The 12,623-nt window shown below is 44.6% G+C and overlaps 3 protein-coding genes across 7 annotated transcripts; 2 read left to right on the forward strand and 1 right to left on the reverse strand.

Annotated features, from left to right (window-relative positions):
- Positions 1–125: 125 nt before the first annotated feature.
- LOC114476694 (inactive ubiquitin carboxyl-terminal hydrolase 54-like) lies at positions 126–4,865 on the forward strand. Of its 4 annotated transcripts, XM_028468546.1 has the most exons (14): positions 126–1,027; positions 1,114–1,169; positions 1,384–1,580; positions 1,741–1,833; positions 1,960–2,094; positions 2,152–2,265; positions 2,347–2,429; positions 2,654–2,756; positions 2,853–2,999; positions 3,113–3,262; positions 3,369–3,536; positions 3,597–3,722; positions 3,839–4,147; positions 4,496–4,865. In XM_028468546.1, exons 3-12 carry the CDS (start codon positions 1,449–1,451, stop codon positions 3,720–3,722), a joined length of 1,251 nt encoding a protein of 416 aa, XP_028324347.1. In that variant the 5' UTR covers positions 126–1,027; positions 1,114–1,169; positions 1,384–1,448; the 3' UTR covers positions 3,839–4,147; positions 4,496–4,865. The 4 variants fall into 4 exon arrangements, with proteins under 4 accessions (XP_028324347.1, XP_028324344.1, XP_028324346.1 ...); XM_028468543.1 differs by having other exon boundaries at positions 1,960–2,265; XM_028468545.1 differs by having other exon boundaries at positions 1,114–1,122; positions 1,404–1,580; positions 1,960–2,265.
- Positions 4,797–8,273, reverse strand: prorsd1 (prolyl-tRNA synthetase domain containing 1). The gene is made up of 5 exons (XM_028468565.1): positions 8,162–8,273; positions 5,941–6,101; positions 5,568–5,693; positions 5,135–5,224; positions 4,797–5,069 (listed from the first exon to the last, which is right to left on the reverse strand). The coding sequence occupies exons 2-5, from the start codon at positions 6,019–6,021 to the stop codon at positions 4,857–4,859; spliced, it is 510 nt and encodes a 169-aa protein (XP_028324366.1). The 5' UTR covers positions 6,022–6,101; positions 8,162–8,273; the 3' UTR covers positions 4,797–4,856.
- Positions 6,965–12,563, forward strand: LOC114476692 (zinc finger protein 135). 2 transcript variants are annotated; one of them, XM_028468539.1, is made up of 4 exons: positions 6,965–7,095; positions 9,008–9,688; positions 9,757–10,030; positions 11,399–12,563. In XM_028468539.1, exons 2-4 carry the CDS (start codon positions 9,120–9,122, stop codon positions 11,927–11,929), a joined length of 1,374 nt encoding a protein of 457 aa, XP_028324340.1. In that variant the 5' UTR covers positions 6,965–7,095; positions 9,008–9,119; the 3' UTR covers positions 11,930–12,563. The 2 variants fall into 2 exon arrangements, with proteins under 2 accessions (XP_028324340.1, XP_028324339.1); XM_028468538.1 differs by lacking the exon at positions 6,965–7,095 and adding an exon at positions 8,208–8,335.
- The last annotated feature ends 60 nt before the right edge of the window (positions 12,564–12,623 follow it).

Raw genomic sequence — 12,623 nt, forward strand, 5'->3', positions numbered from 1 at the left:
GGTTTAATAATTTTGAGTTTAATTTAACCTAAACTGAGTCAGGTTTCAATAAACCTGAGTTTAACTCAAACTGCATCTGATCTGGAGTTAAAAGCATGAGTTTGATTAACCTGACTCAGCTTTAAATCAGCCTGAGTTTTACCAAAACAGGGTTTTAAAAATCCTAGTCTTAACAAACATGAATTTAACTCAAATTGGACTGAAGTTTGGTTTTAATAAATTAGAGTTTAATTAATCTAAACCGAGTCCGGTTTAAATAAACCTGGATTTCAACACATTTAAGATTGAAGGTTAGTTTGTGGTTTAGATCAGACTTTGTGTTCATTCAGTTTAGTGTCATTTAAAATGATTTAAATAGTGTTTGTGTTGCTACTGTTAGAATCATAATAATAATATTATTAATATTAATAATAATAAAGATGCTGTTGCCTGTTTGTCAGATGAAGAATGATTTATATTAAACTGAGGTTTAAATGTGTGTAATATTCTCCCTCTGCTTTAAAATGGTCTGCTCCACTACGCACACACACACACACAGAAACACATGCACACAGACACACGCACACACACAGAAACACATGCACACAGACACACACTGTTTCCTATTGGCTGTTCGCAGTGATCAAAGCTTTATTTACTCAATAATTCATGCGTAGTTTTGTTTATTTATTTGGTGACGTATTTACGGTAAGGTGTGACGTCACCTCAACAATGCTCACGTGCTCTTGGATGCGCACGCGCGGGGGGGCTCGCTCTCTGCGTTGTAGGTGAAGCTCCGCCCACTCTGAACCGAACCTCCTGCAGCAGAATTCACTGACGGACTCGGTTCGGTTCGGTTCCTGGACTCGAGGTGAGATGGTTTAACGGCTCCGTGTCTCGTCGCTGCTCACGCGCACCTCCTGTTTGTACCGGAAGCCGTTTCTGAGTCGGTTCGGCCTGGTGATGCTGTGAAACATCACATCCTGTGACCCTGTGATGGTTTATGGACTGAAGCAGAAGAAGTTTCCTGGATGACGTAACGTCTCAGGTTTGTTTATCTTCATCATTGTAAACAATGTGTTTACTTTATGTAAATAAATACTGTTAATTATTCATCTGTCATTTCCTGCTCAGAGAAAGACGGTCAGTAACTACCCTTGAGCTGAGGGTCAAAGGTCAGAGGAACTAAAGTAGGTACTTTATTAAATAAATAAATGTCTGTCTCACTGGGTTTTATTTTGAAAACCGGTTATTGATTCAGTCTGATATCCTGTCCTGAGAGTGTGTGTTTTTCCCCTGTTTGTTGTTTATTTGACGTCTTTAATTGATAATGTTGTCGTGGTTACGTTCTTACGAGTGGGGGCGTGGCTTTTGTTTCTTCTCTGATTGGTTCCTGCCCCTCAGGTGGGTGTGTTTTTGGTCAGATGGCGTCGCTCCTGTGACGCTGACCACACGTAAAGATCATCATCATGTCTTGGAAGAGTAACTACAGCGTCTCCATGGTAACTCAAGCCACACCCACCACACCCAAAATCGCTCCCAGTAAAGGACTGAGTAACGAACCTGGACAGAACAGCTGCTTCCTCAACAGTGCCCTACAGGTGTGTGTGTGTGTGTGTGTGTGTGTGTGTGTGTGTGTGTGTGTGTGTTTCAGGTGTTGTTGTGTGTTATTGTGCGTGTGTTTCAGGTGTTGTGCGTGTTTCAGTTGTTGTGTGTTTGTGTGTGTGTTTCAGGTGTTGTATGTTATTGTGTGTGTTTCAGGTGTTGTGGCACCTTGATATCTTCCGTAGAAGTTTCCGTCAGCTCACGTCTCACAGGTGTTTGAAAGACTCGTGTATCTTCTGTGCTCTGAAGGTGAGTCACCTGATGTGTGACCTGTTACCCCTGATGTGTGACCTGTTACCCCTGATGTGTGACCTGTTACCCCTGATGTGTGACCTGTTACCCCTGATGTGTGACCTGTTACCCCTGACTCCTCAGACCCTGTTCACCCAGTTCCAGTCTAGCAGTGAGTCGGTGGTCCCGTCTGACGCGCTACGCTCAGCGCTAGCTAGCACCTTCAGGGAGGAGCGCCGCTTCCAGCTGGGATTAATGGACGACGCTGCAGAGTGCTTTGTAAGGTCAGCAGATAGTCTGGTGACGGGCAGTGTCGTGACAGCGTGTGTGTTTCAGGAGAACCTGCTGATGAAGATCCACTTCCACATGTCAGAGCTGGGCTCTGAGGACCAGTGCTCCTCTCCACTTTGCATCCCTCACAGGAAGTTCTCCATGACGCTGGTAGAACAGGTCAGAGCATGTCACATGACCAGGACACGCCCATCATAGCATGCCTGGTTACCCACAGCTGTGTGCGCGTGTGTGTGTCAGTGTGTGTGTAGCAGCTGTGGAGCGTCTTCAGATCCTCTGACCTTCATCCAGATGGTTCACTACATCTCTACCACCTCCCTCTGGTAAGAACCATGTGACCTCCTCAGTAACTATGTGACCTCCTCAGTAACCATGTGACCTCCTCAGTAACCATGTGACTTCCTCAGTGACCATGTGACCTCCTCAGTAACCATGTGACCTCCATAGTAACCATGTGACTTCCTCAGTGACCATGTGACCTCCTCAGTAACCATGTGACTTCCTCAGTGACCATGTGACCTCCTCAGTAATCATGTGACCTCCTCAGTAACCAGGCAGTGAAGATGATGGAGTCCAGAGAAAAAACCACTCCGAGCATGTTTGGAGAACTGCTGAGGAACGCTAGCACAGGAGACCTTCAGCACTGTCCTGTGAGTGTGTGTGTATGTGTGTACGTGTTAGTGTGTCTCTCTGATTAACTGTCCTCTGTGTGTGTGTGTGTGTGTGTGTGTGTGTGTGTGTATCAGAGACTGTGTGGTCAGCAGCTGAGGACACACAGAGTGCTGTTGAACTGTCCTCAGATCGTCTCCATAGGGCTGGTCTGGGACTCTGAACATTCTGACCAGGCTGAGGACGTCATTCATTCCCTGGGAACATACCTGAGACTAGGAGACGTAAGACACACACACACACAGTCCATCTCTGCACTTCATCTCTCTCTAACCCTGCAGCATGATGCTGCCTCCGCCGTGCACAGTATAATGTGTGTGTGTGTGTGTGTGTGTAGTTGTTCCACAGTGTGCTAGAGGCGGGGGCCTCCCGCTCTGAGCTCTACTTGGTGGGGATGGTTTGTTATTACGGCAAACATTACTCCACCTTCTTCTTCCAGACTAAGATCAGACGATGGATGTTTATCGACGACGCCCACGTTAAAGATGTGAGTCTGACTAGTTAGCACCGGTTTATGTGTTTTATTATTATACACTGGTATTACGTAGTCTTTCCTGTGGTCGTTTCTGAGATGCTGATTGGTCGTTCCACAGATTGGTCCAAAGTGGAAGGACGTGGTGTCGCGGTGCATCCGGGGTCACTACCAGCCTCTGCTGCTGCTGTACACTGACCCTCGAGGAACGCCGCTCTGCTCCCAGGAGGACAGCGAGGACTCTGACAGCACGGGGCGGAGCCACGGAAGCTCCACCTCTGACCTGCAGGTGAGTGACAGTTAAAGTGGTGCAGACACCCCCTCTCTAACGCTCGACACCCCCCACTAGGTCCCGAGTCCTCCGTCTGCAGCGGCTTGTGCAGATGGGCCACGCCCCCTTGCCGCCAGCCCCTGGATTGGCCCCACCCACCTGACAGAGCGCCGTACGCCTCACTCTGCTGCCTGGAGACTGTAGGTGAGAAACCATTCTCATTGGTGCATCAGGATCAGCTGACTGCATTGCGGGTGTGGTCTGTGCTCTTTATTCTGAAAATACAACTTACTGATGTGACTTCCTGTCTCTCTTTCCAGTGTAAAGCCTCACACACCCATAGTAATAGTGACAGTCAGCTCCAACCAATCAGGCCTCTCCTCTTCCAGGCCCCGCCTCCTGTGCTGCAGCCTATGGAGATGAGAGCTCAGCCCACTCCATATTAGCAACTCTTTCCCTTGGACCAGCTCAGGAAAGGCTCCGCCCCCATTTAGGCTGAACTTGTGACTAATCATAGAGAAGCACATCTGCTGGCCCCGCCCTCTGCCTGAGAACAGGAACTACTAAAACTCCCAGCATGCACCAGGACAGTCACAGGGTCAGACGTCAGCTAGCTGGCAGCTAATCAGGTGAGTTCATGCTTTTATTTTGGTACTTCCTCTGATATCAGTTCAACTGGTACCTCTAACACATCTGTAACCAGTTTGAACATCTGTGTGATTAAAGCTCAGCTTTTTAAGGATGAAGGAACTTATTTACTCAACTTTGTGTTGCAATTTCAAAACAAAAGCAGGCACTTGTGTGTGCTTTAGTCTGAAATTCGGAAAATCAAACCAGGTAAGGTTTTATTTTGAAAGTGATTGATATTTTAATTTTAATTTGATAAACCAACCAAACTTTTTTTGTTCATCTTTGTAGGCTTTTATTTTGAAATGATTGAAACTTCCTCTGTCTGACGGTAATTTTCTGTCATATAGGTTCCAGATGTGGAGAATTTCAACTCATTCAGCCCCGCCCCTCCATAGTGCAACTGGTTTGGCCACACCCCTTTAACAGAGATCCATCAACTGGCTAGCTCTTGGCTCCGCCCACTACAGGATGAGGCTTCATCACAGGAGGCGGGGCTCTGGACACACCTGGCTACAACAGTTAATCTAAGCTTTCTGACGCAGATATTAACATCATAATAATATTCCTGTAATGTGTCATTATTCTACAGGTTAGATTATTTTTGTAAGTTCAGTTTTATTTTGGCAGGACAAACATGATCCTGTGATGTAATGTGTAATTATTTATTGAGATGTTTTTAGTTTTAATGATAAATAAAGTCTGCTGTGATTAGTCGAAGCTTTCTAGTGCTGCGCTGTGATTGGTCGCCTCCAGGAACCTCAGCAGGTCAGCTGGTTTGAGGCCCAATGAGGCGCTGTTGCTCATTGGATGAGAGAAGATCATGTGATGGTTTCCCTCCAAAAGGTCTCGATCCAATAGCAGCTGCACATGGTGGGCGTGGTCAAAGAGGAGAGAGAGGACGGATACACAACCCTGCTGCACCTACACACAGATACACACATTACACAGTTACACACAGTTACACCCTCTTAGTGATGACCTCTGACCTTTAGTGTTTGTAGCAACGTTTTTTCGTCGGTGAATCGAAGGTTTCCACTTTTCACTCCCAGTTTGTTTCCAAGTTGGTTCAGATTGATCTAACACACACACACACACACACACACACACACGTGTTTAACTACAGGACAAAGCAGCTGCAAACTAACAACCAGAGGAAAATGCTGGCTTCTGATTGATTGATGATGTTACAGGTTGTTTGCAGCAGCCAATCAGATTTTAGGACGGTTCCTGTGTGACGGATCTCTCTCCTGATTGGCTGTTAGTCCTTTGATGTGTTCAGCAGCCAATCAGGAGCTCAAGAGTCTTGTGGTGATTTCAGTAAGAATCGTTAGCACTGTTGTTGTCTTTGGTAATTACCGGTTCTACAAGCTCCGCCCTACAATCAGAGCTGTGGACACGCCCACTCAAAGTGAAGCTCACCTCTCGATCGTGACGCACACACACCAGCCACAGGTTGTTCTTCTTCTTCTCTTTTAGAAACAGATTTTTAGTGGCTACGCCATCTATGTGCTGCAGGTGAGGCATCATCTGCTCCACCGTCAGCACCTGAAACACACACACACACACACTTTAAAAACTGAGCCTCGTGTCTCCCTCTGCGGGTCACAGCATGAAACACGTGTCAGTAATTATTTCAAATAATAGAAAAATTAATACTTAATAAATAAAAACATGCCTGTTTGTCTTCAACACGTCACTACATCAGCCCCCAAAAACAACAAGCGCCTTCAGTCTTTATCAATAAACCCGAACCTTAAATCACACACAGTGTTCACACAGTTCGTTCAGTTACCGGCGGGTGTTCCACGCAGCTCGTCTCTATGTTGAGACTCTGGAGGAAGTTTTCCAGCTCAGAGCGAAGATCTGCAGACATTTCACTGGACCAGGAAAACCAGGAAAACCAGCTCAGGTTGAAGGTGTTACAGTAAAATCTGTCACTGTAACATTCTAAGACTGCAGGGGGCGTCAGAGTGTGAGAAAGATCAGAGAAGAAGAAGAGTTTGAATATTTCACAAAACAAATCTTTACAATATTTTTTAAAAGGTCGTGAAATTTAAAATAGTTTAAACAGAACGATCCTTTACAGCTTCTGACTGTTCAAATGTAACTGTTTGTATATTAATTAAAGTTAATGGTAAAATGTTTGTCTTGTAAAATAATATTGTAATACTATCAGAATAGTAGTAATTTTTTTATCAATGAAAATTAGAATATTACTAAAAATGGATAGTTATATGTTATAATAATTACTGATAATAATCTGAATTGTTTCTGCATTTCATCCTGATTCTGTTCATAAAATAAAATAAATAAAACTGTAACTGTATGGAGGTAGTCTTTATTATTCAATCAAAAATAAATATTTTCAATCAAAGAAAAAACGTGATCAAATGCAAAAAAGTATTTGAGTCCAAAAATTTGCATTTAAATATTTTTTTTCTTTAATTGAACATTTTTATTTATGTAAGTCATCTTTTGTGGTGTTTGGGCCACATTATGGGTAGTATATTAGTGTCTTTATTGTTCAACCAAAAAAACCCAAAACATTTCAATCAAAAGAAAACTATTTCAAGCAAAAAACTATTTCAATCAAAAAAAGTGTTTAAACGCAATTTTTTACGCTGAATTTTTTTTTTGCGTTTAAACACTTTTTTTTTTTTTTTTTTTTTTTTACTTTGATAGAATGTTTGTTTTTGCTTGATTGAAAAAGTTTTTTTTTTATTTATTTAATCACTAAATCTCACGGTCACTGAATTCGCCGCCCCTCCTTCAGAGCAAACCGACTTAGTGCGGCTGCGCAGTAGCTCAGCCAATCAGTGCTCGCAGAGCGCCGGTTCGTCGGTGGTTTCCGTCCAGCGGACTCAGACTGAGGTGTTCGGTACCGGTAACGGTACCAGCGGCATTGGTACCGGACTACGGAGACTGAGCACCGGGACTCTTCTGCTCGGTGAGTCGCCGAGGTTTGACCGGAAAAAAAACGAAGCCTGACGAAGATGTACGGTGACGTCATCACGGAAACAGACCGCTCACTTTTTTAGTTATTTATTCACTTATTTTCAAATTATTAATTTATTATTGAACAAAATCAGTCTAATAAACATAAAACGTTTAAACAGGAAATCGGAAGACAAAAAATATGTAGCACGAAACTTAAAAAAAGGCCGTCAGAGAAGTTTTAAATGTTTTTTTTTTTTTTTTTTTACTCTTACCGAATATAATGGATCAGTGCAATATTTATTTATTTTTTTTCTTCTTTTTATTTAATCTTGTTAGAAGTTTGTAGTAAAAGAGTTGATTCATATGTGCTGTGATTATATTATTTATTTAGTAAAAAAATATTTTTATTTTTATTTTTTATTAACTTTTCAATTATTGATATATTATTGAACAAAATGAGATCAATACACATAAAACATACTATAACTAACAACTACTAAACCTTTGAAAAAAGTCTAGAAACTATCAGAGGAGTTTTTATTTTAACTATTAAAAAAAAAAAAGAAATAGATCTGATAAAATCATTCAAATGACTTAAAATGGGTTTAGGCTAATCTGTAAAACATTTTAAAAACAACGATTTTCACATTAAAACAAACGTCCAAGGAAAAAAATTGCCAATGAATATTATTTCATAATTAAACCTCAGATTAGTGTAATATCCTTATTTTCATTCTCTTCATTTTATTGTATCCTGTTTACGTTAAAAGGGTTGACTCATGCTGTAAAAAAAAAAAAAAAAATATATATATATATATATATATATATATATATATATATATATATATATATATATATATATATATATATAATATTAATAATATTGAAGATTGGAGGTATCAATGGTTATTTTTCTCTCTAATTTCTTTGACATTGTTTTACTTGGCACCAGTCCATCACAGGGCAACATTTAACATTCAAATATAATTCAAAATAATAACATGAAAAAACATAATAATGATTCAGTTTAAATAAACAATCATTCATCTATCTTTCAAGCTAATGTTTTTATCAACCTTTATTTTGTTGAATTTCCGTTTCTTAATCCGCCCTCGAGCTCTTATTTTGAAGAACGGAATGTGTTTCCGGTCTGCAGCCATTTAATCTTTTTCCCGTCATCCTCTTTGTCCGCTTCCTGTTTATTAAACGGTGGTTCTTCGGTTCCTCCGCCGATAAATCAGATAAACCCGGTAAGTACCGAAATTCCGGGTCGTCAGGGGCGCGCCGCCGCCGGTTCGGCCTTTTATTTTGTAAGAACCAGGCCGGGCCGCGCGCGCAGCGCCGCCAGGCCCTCCGGTTCCGGTCCGCTCTGCCATTACCGGAATCGAGCGCGTGCACTCACACTGTAGCCGTGCGTGCGTGTGTGTGCGCGCGCCTATTGATCGATTTACGTCACAAGGAGCTGTTTGTGGTCATGACGTCAAGTGGGAAGCGCGGGGATAAAGTGACGTCACAGTGAGGGGTGTGTTATATTATTTAAAAAAAGAAAAGCACACAAAATGTAGAATTCCACACATTACTACACACATGTGTGCACACAATAAATGATGTGCACACACAGTGATGTTTGTATGTTTAGTGTTGTTATGAGCGTCTGTCGCCATGGGGATGTCGGGGGCTGTTCTTCTTATGTTGTGCCTCATAGCTGTGATTTTGTTACCACGGAAACGGATGGTTTCAGGACTGGGATCATGTACGAATGACACCTGCTCGCTCACTGCACACACACACACACTGCACAGGGTTGGCTCTTACAGCACTGTGTGATCACACGCTAATGCTAATGCTAACACGGGACCATCAGGTTTCTGCTTCAGTAAAAAAATGGCCATGTTTGTCTCATGTGCTATTTCCTGTTTTAGCTCCGCCTCCTTTGTGGAGTTTTTGTCCCACCAAAGGACCCTAAACCCCACCCTTCTGAGGAACTCCTCCTAAGCCCCGCCCCTCTTGGAGCAAGCCTCGCCCCCTGCTGTGATGGAGGACTCGGAGGCGGAGCTCATGGTGTCAGAGGCGGAGCTTGTGGTGTCTGATGCAGACGCGCTTGGCGCAGAGTTCATCACCGTGGAGCTGGACACGCAGCCAATCGAGTACGTGGTGAAGTGGGCGGAGGCGGGGTCAAAGTTCACCCTGTCCTGCTTGAAGAAGGAGGAAGAGGCGGAGCTTACAGAGCAGCTGCGTGTGGACGCCGAGGACGCTTTCTTTGCCCCGTATGAAGAGGTGTTCTGTGAGGTGACGGAGCAGAGCGTGGAGGTAAAGACCGACTCTGACGGCGAATACGAGGACGTACAGGAAGTGTTGCTGGAGGCCGACGGCACTCCGCCCGGCGACGCTGACTCCGAGCCCGGCGACTTCGAGCCCGAGGAGCGGCCGTACCACTGCAGCTACTGCGGAAAGAGTTATAGCCACGCCTCCAGCCTCTATCGCCACCAGCAGACGCACGCCGCCAAGCTCGGAGCCCCACCCCCTCCCAAGAGAGCGCTGGAACCCAACCAGGAGGATGGCTACACATGCCCACACTGCGGACTGGTGTTCAAAGGCAGCAGGTGAGTGTTGGTCAGGTGATCGTTGATGTCATGGATCAATAATCAATAATAATGATTGATGGTTTTAGGATGCTGGGCAGCCACCTACGTCTCCACGGGAAGAGGAGGATCCACCCCTGTAACATCTGTGGGAAGGAGTTCAACCACAGCTCCAGCCTGTCCCGCCATCGCCTCGTCCACAAGAAGAATGGACACGCCTCCCCCAAGCCCGCCACCGCCGCCCGTAAACAACAACACCACCACCATCGACGCCTCACGCCACCTCAGCGCACTGACGGCTTCTACAGCTGTCCTCAGTGCGACATGAGCTTCAGGACGTCCACGCTGCTCAACAAGCATCAGGTGATCAACACACACACAGACTGACCTGTAACCATGGCGACATCGCACAACATCAACACACACACACACTGACCTGTAACCATGGCGACATTGCACAGCATCAACACACACACAGATCAGTGTTAACACATCATCACACCCCTCAGGACGTCACACACACTAAGTCTAATTGATGAGTTCTATTTACATCCACATGAACCCATTTGAGGTCACGAGACACTGGGGGGAGGGGGGGTGGTCCCTGTGGTCCCTGATACCTTCAGGAAACTAAAGGTGTGTTCACATTGAACGTGACTGAAGTGACTCGATTACATTAAAATCAATGTAAATGATGCAACCTCAAGTTATCCCCCCTCATATCTGAACTTTTTAAGCGACTTAAAGCGACAAATCCCTCGTCCTTCACTGTCTGTAGAGCAGAGGCTACAGACCCTCCCTGGCCCCTCCCACTACAGTGCAGACGGCTGCAGTGGAGGTCTGTACAACTTCCTCAATTTATCAGAGCAAAATTAAAGCGATCCACTTCTTGAAAACCACAATAACTACTGATCATAACACATTCTGAGTGAAATCATCTTTTAATATCTGTTAGTTCATCATTTAAACCGTAAAAGCAGAGCAAGAAGGAAAATACATTATCAACCCTCTCTCTCTCTCTACCCTGTCACCAGCTTAACACACACACACACATTGTTCCCTGGTGATCGCGTCACTGGAGCGATTAAGTGATGGAGTGACCAAAAAGCACAGCTATGTGCAAGCGACACATCAGGGGTGATGGAAGCTACTGCAGCACCTTAAGAATATTTTCTGAACAATTTCAGCCCATTTTTGCTTATTTTTACCCTTATTTCTGCAACTACACCAAACTCACCATATTTCTGTCCATATTTTTAATCCTTTTAATGTATTTTTGCTATATTTCTCCCATTTCTGACACTTCTCCATCACATTTTAATGACTTTTCTCCACATTTTTTCCACATTCCAGACATATTCAGCACTTATAAACCCTTTCTACCACTTTTACACCTAATTTCACATATGTTGACCCATTATTGTTACTTTTAACCTATTTTCACCAGATTTCATGATTATTTTTGCCATTTTAACCACATCCAATATTTTTCATGCCCACTATTTACCAGTTTAAACTAATTGTTCCAATATTTCCTTGTCTGTTCGATCATTACCGTAAACCCTAGAATAGCTGCGCAGGATAAAAATTCATGTGTTGCTACATTAAGTTTTATCCTGTTTAGTTTGTAAACAAAAGACAGTTTGTGTAAATATTGATCATTGATTTATAAATATAAATGTGCTTTAATGCTGTTCTGATCAAACTAACGTAACCATGGTGATTGGTCAGGTTACCCACGTCAAGGAGCTTCTGGGCGGATACACGGCAGGGAAGGAGAACTTAAGCCACGCCTCCTCCGACCTGAAGATCCGTCTGAAGCTCTGCTCTCGGGACAAACCGAACTTCTACACACTGTGCAAGAAGAGCCGGCGTGGGCGGGGCCGTGGCCGAGACCCCGCCTTTGAGTACGACGACAATTATGAGGAGGGCGGGGCCTCGGGCGGCGCCGGCCACCTTAGCTGCAGCCTGTGTGGTAAGCACTTTAGCCACGCCTCCAGCCTGGCCCGACACCAGCAGACGCACAGCGCTGATGGTGGGGGCCGGAGCCAGCAGAAGCAGCTCCGCCCCAAGACCAAGACGTTCACGTGCGTCGCCTGCAACAAGACCTTCATGCACTCGTCCAGCTTCTCCCGCCATAAGAAGGCCCACCTGCGGCAGGACGCCGCGCGCCTGGGCGGGGCCACACATCTGGGCGGGGCCACACACCTGGGTGGGGCTGAGCTGGATGAGACGGCGCCGCTGGAGTCTGACTCAGAGTGACATCTGGGAGTGTTTTAAAGTTCTGGACGTCTTTATATGGTCAGCACTGACTGTGACATCAATCCATAGGACGTCCTTTTATGGGCGTCACCCGCTGTGATCTAACACTCCCACAGCTGATGACGCCCATATAGGGTCAAGACTGTTGGGGACGTAATCACTCTGAAGAACTGAAATAGATATAAAGTTACTTCCTGTCCTAGCCCTGCCCCCTCACCTGTGTTACCTTTCCACACTCCATTTCCCATCAGCCTCCAGGAGAGCATGCAGTGCATTGTGGGAAACAACACACACTGCGTTGGGTTCCAGCATGCTAATGACCTGTTAATTAATTATGCCCCGCCCCCTGACCCCGTACCTGACCGGGATTGGCCGTTGGTTCTGATAGGTGGAGTCTGTTTGTAGTTGGCTGTGCGGCGGCTGATTGGCCCGTTGTGTGCTCCGTATTTATTGATTTGATGTAAAAGATAAAAAGACAGAAAGCAAATGGAAACGTTCAAAGGTTTCTTCATGAAGACGATGCGTTCAGTGTTCATCAATGAGTCAGATCAAAGCTCGTTCATCAATGTCTCGTGTTTAGAAAAAAAAGAAACTTGTTTGTTCTCCAGTTTTGCAATAAAGCTTTAAAAAGGTCTGTCAGGTGTCTGCGATCATGTGATCCTAACGCTGCGTTCACAGCCAGTGGGAAACATGA

Source organism: Gouania willdenowi, chromosome 15, assembly GCF_900634775.1.
Source record: "Gouania willdenowi chromosome 15, fGouWil2.1, whole genome shotgun sequence".
Taxonomy (NCBI): Eukaryota; Metazoa; Chordata; class Actinopteri; order Blenniiformes; family Gobiesocidae; genus Gouania; species Gouania willdenowi.

Coding starts and splice junctions, on each gene's coding strand:
- LOC114476694 (XM_028468543.1), top strand. CDS start 1,449: ATGTCTTGGAAGAGTAACTACAGCGTCTCCATGGTAACTCAAGCCACA. Junction 1,834..1,959: donor GTATCTTCTGTGCTCTGAAG/GTGAGTCACCTG, acceptor CTGACTCCTCAG/ACCCTGTTCACCCAGTTCCA. Junction 3,263..3,368: donor ACGACGCCCACGTTAAAGAT/GTGAGTCTGACT, acceptor GTCGTTCCACAG/ATTGGTCCAAAGTGGAAGGA.
- LOC114476692 (XM_028468539.1), top strand. CDS start 9,120: ATGGAGGACTCGGAGGCGGAGCTCATGGTGTCAGAGGCGGAGCTTGTG. Junction 9,689..9,756: donor CTGGTGTTCAAAGGCAGCAG/GTGAGTGTTGGT, acceptor TGATGGTTTTAG/GATGCTGGGCAGCCACCTAC. Junction 10,031..11,398: donor CGCTGCTCAACAAGCATCAG/GTGATCAACACA, acceptor GTGATTGGTCAG/GTTACCCACGTCAAGGAGCT.
- prorsd1 (XM_028468565.1), bottom strand. CDS start 6,021: ATGTCTGCAGATCTTCGCTCTGAGCTGGAAAACTTCCTCCAGAGTCTC. Junction 5,694..5,940: donor GCTGCGTGGAACACCCGCCG/GTAACTGAACGA, acceptor TGTGTGTTTCAG/GTGCTGACGGTGGAGCAGAT. Junction 5,225..5,567: donor GTGTGCGTCACGATCGAGAG/GTGAGCTTCACT, acceptor TGTGTGTGTTAG/ATCAATCTGAACCAACTTGG.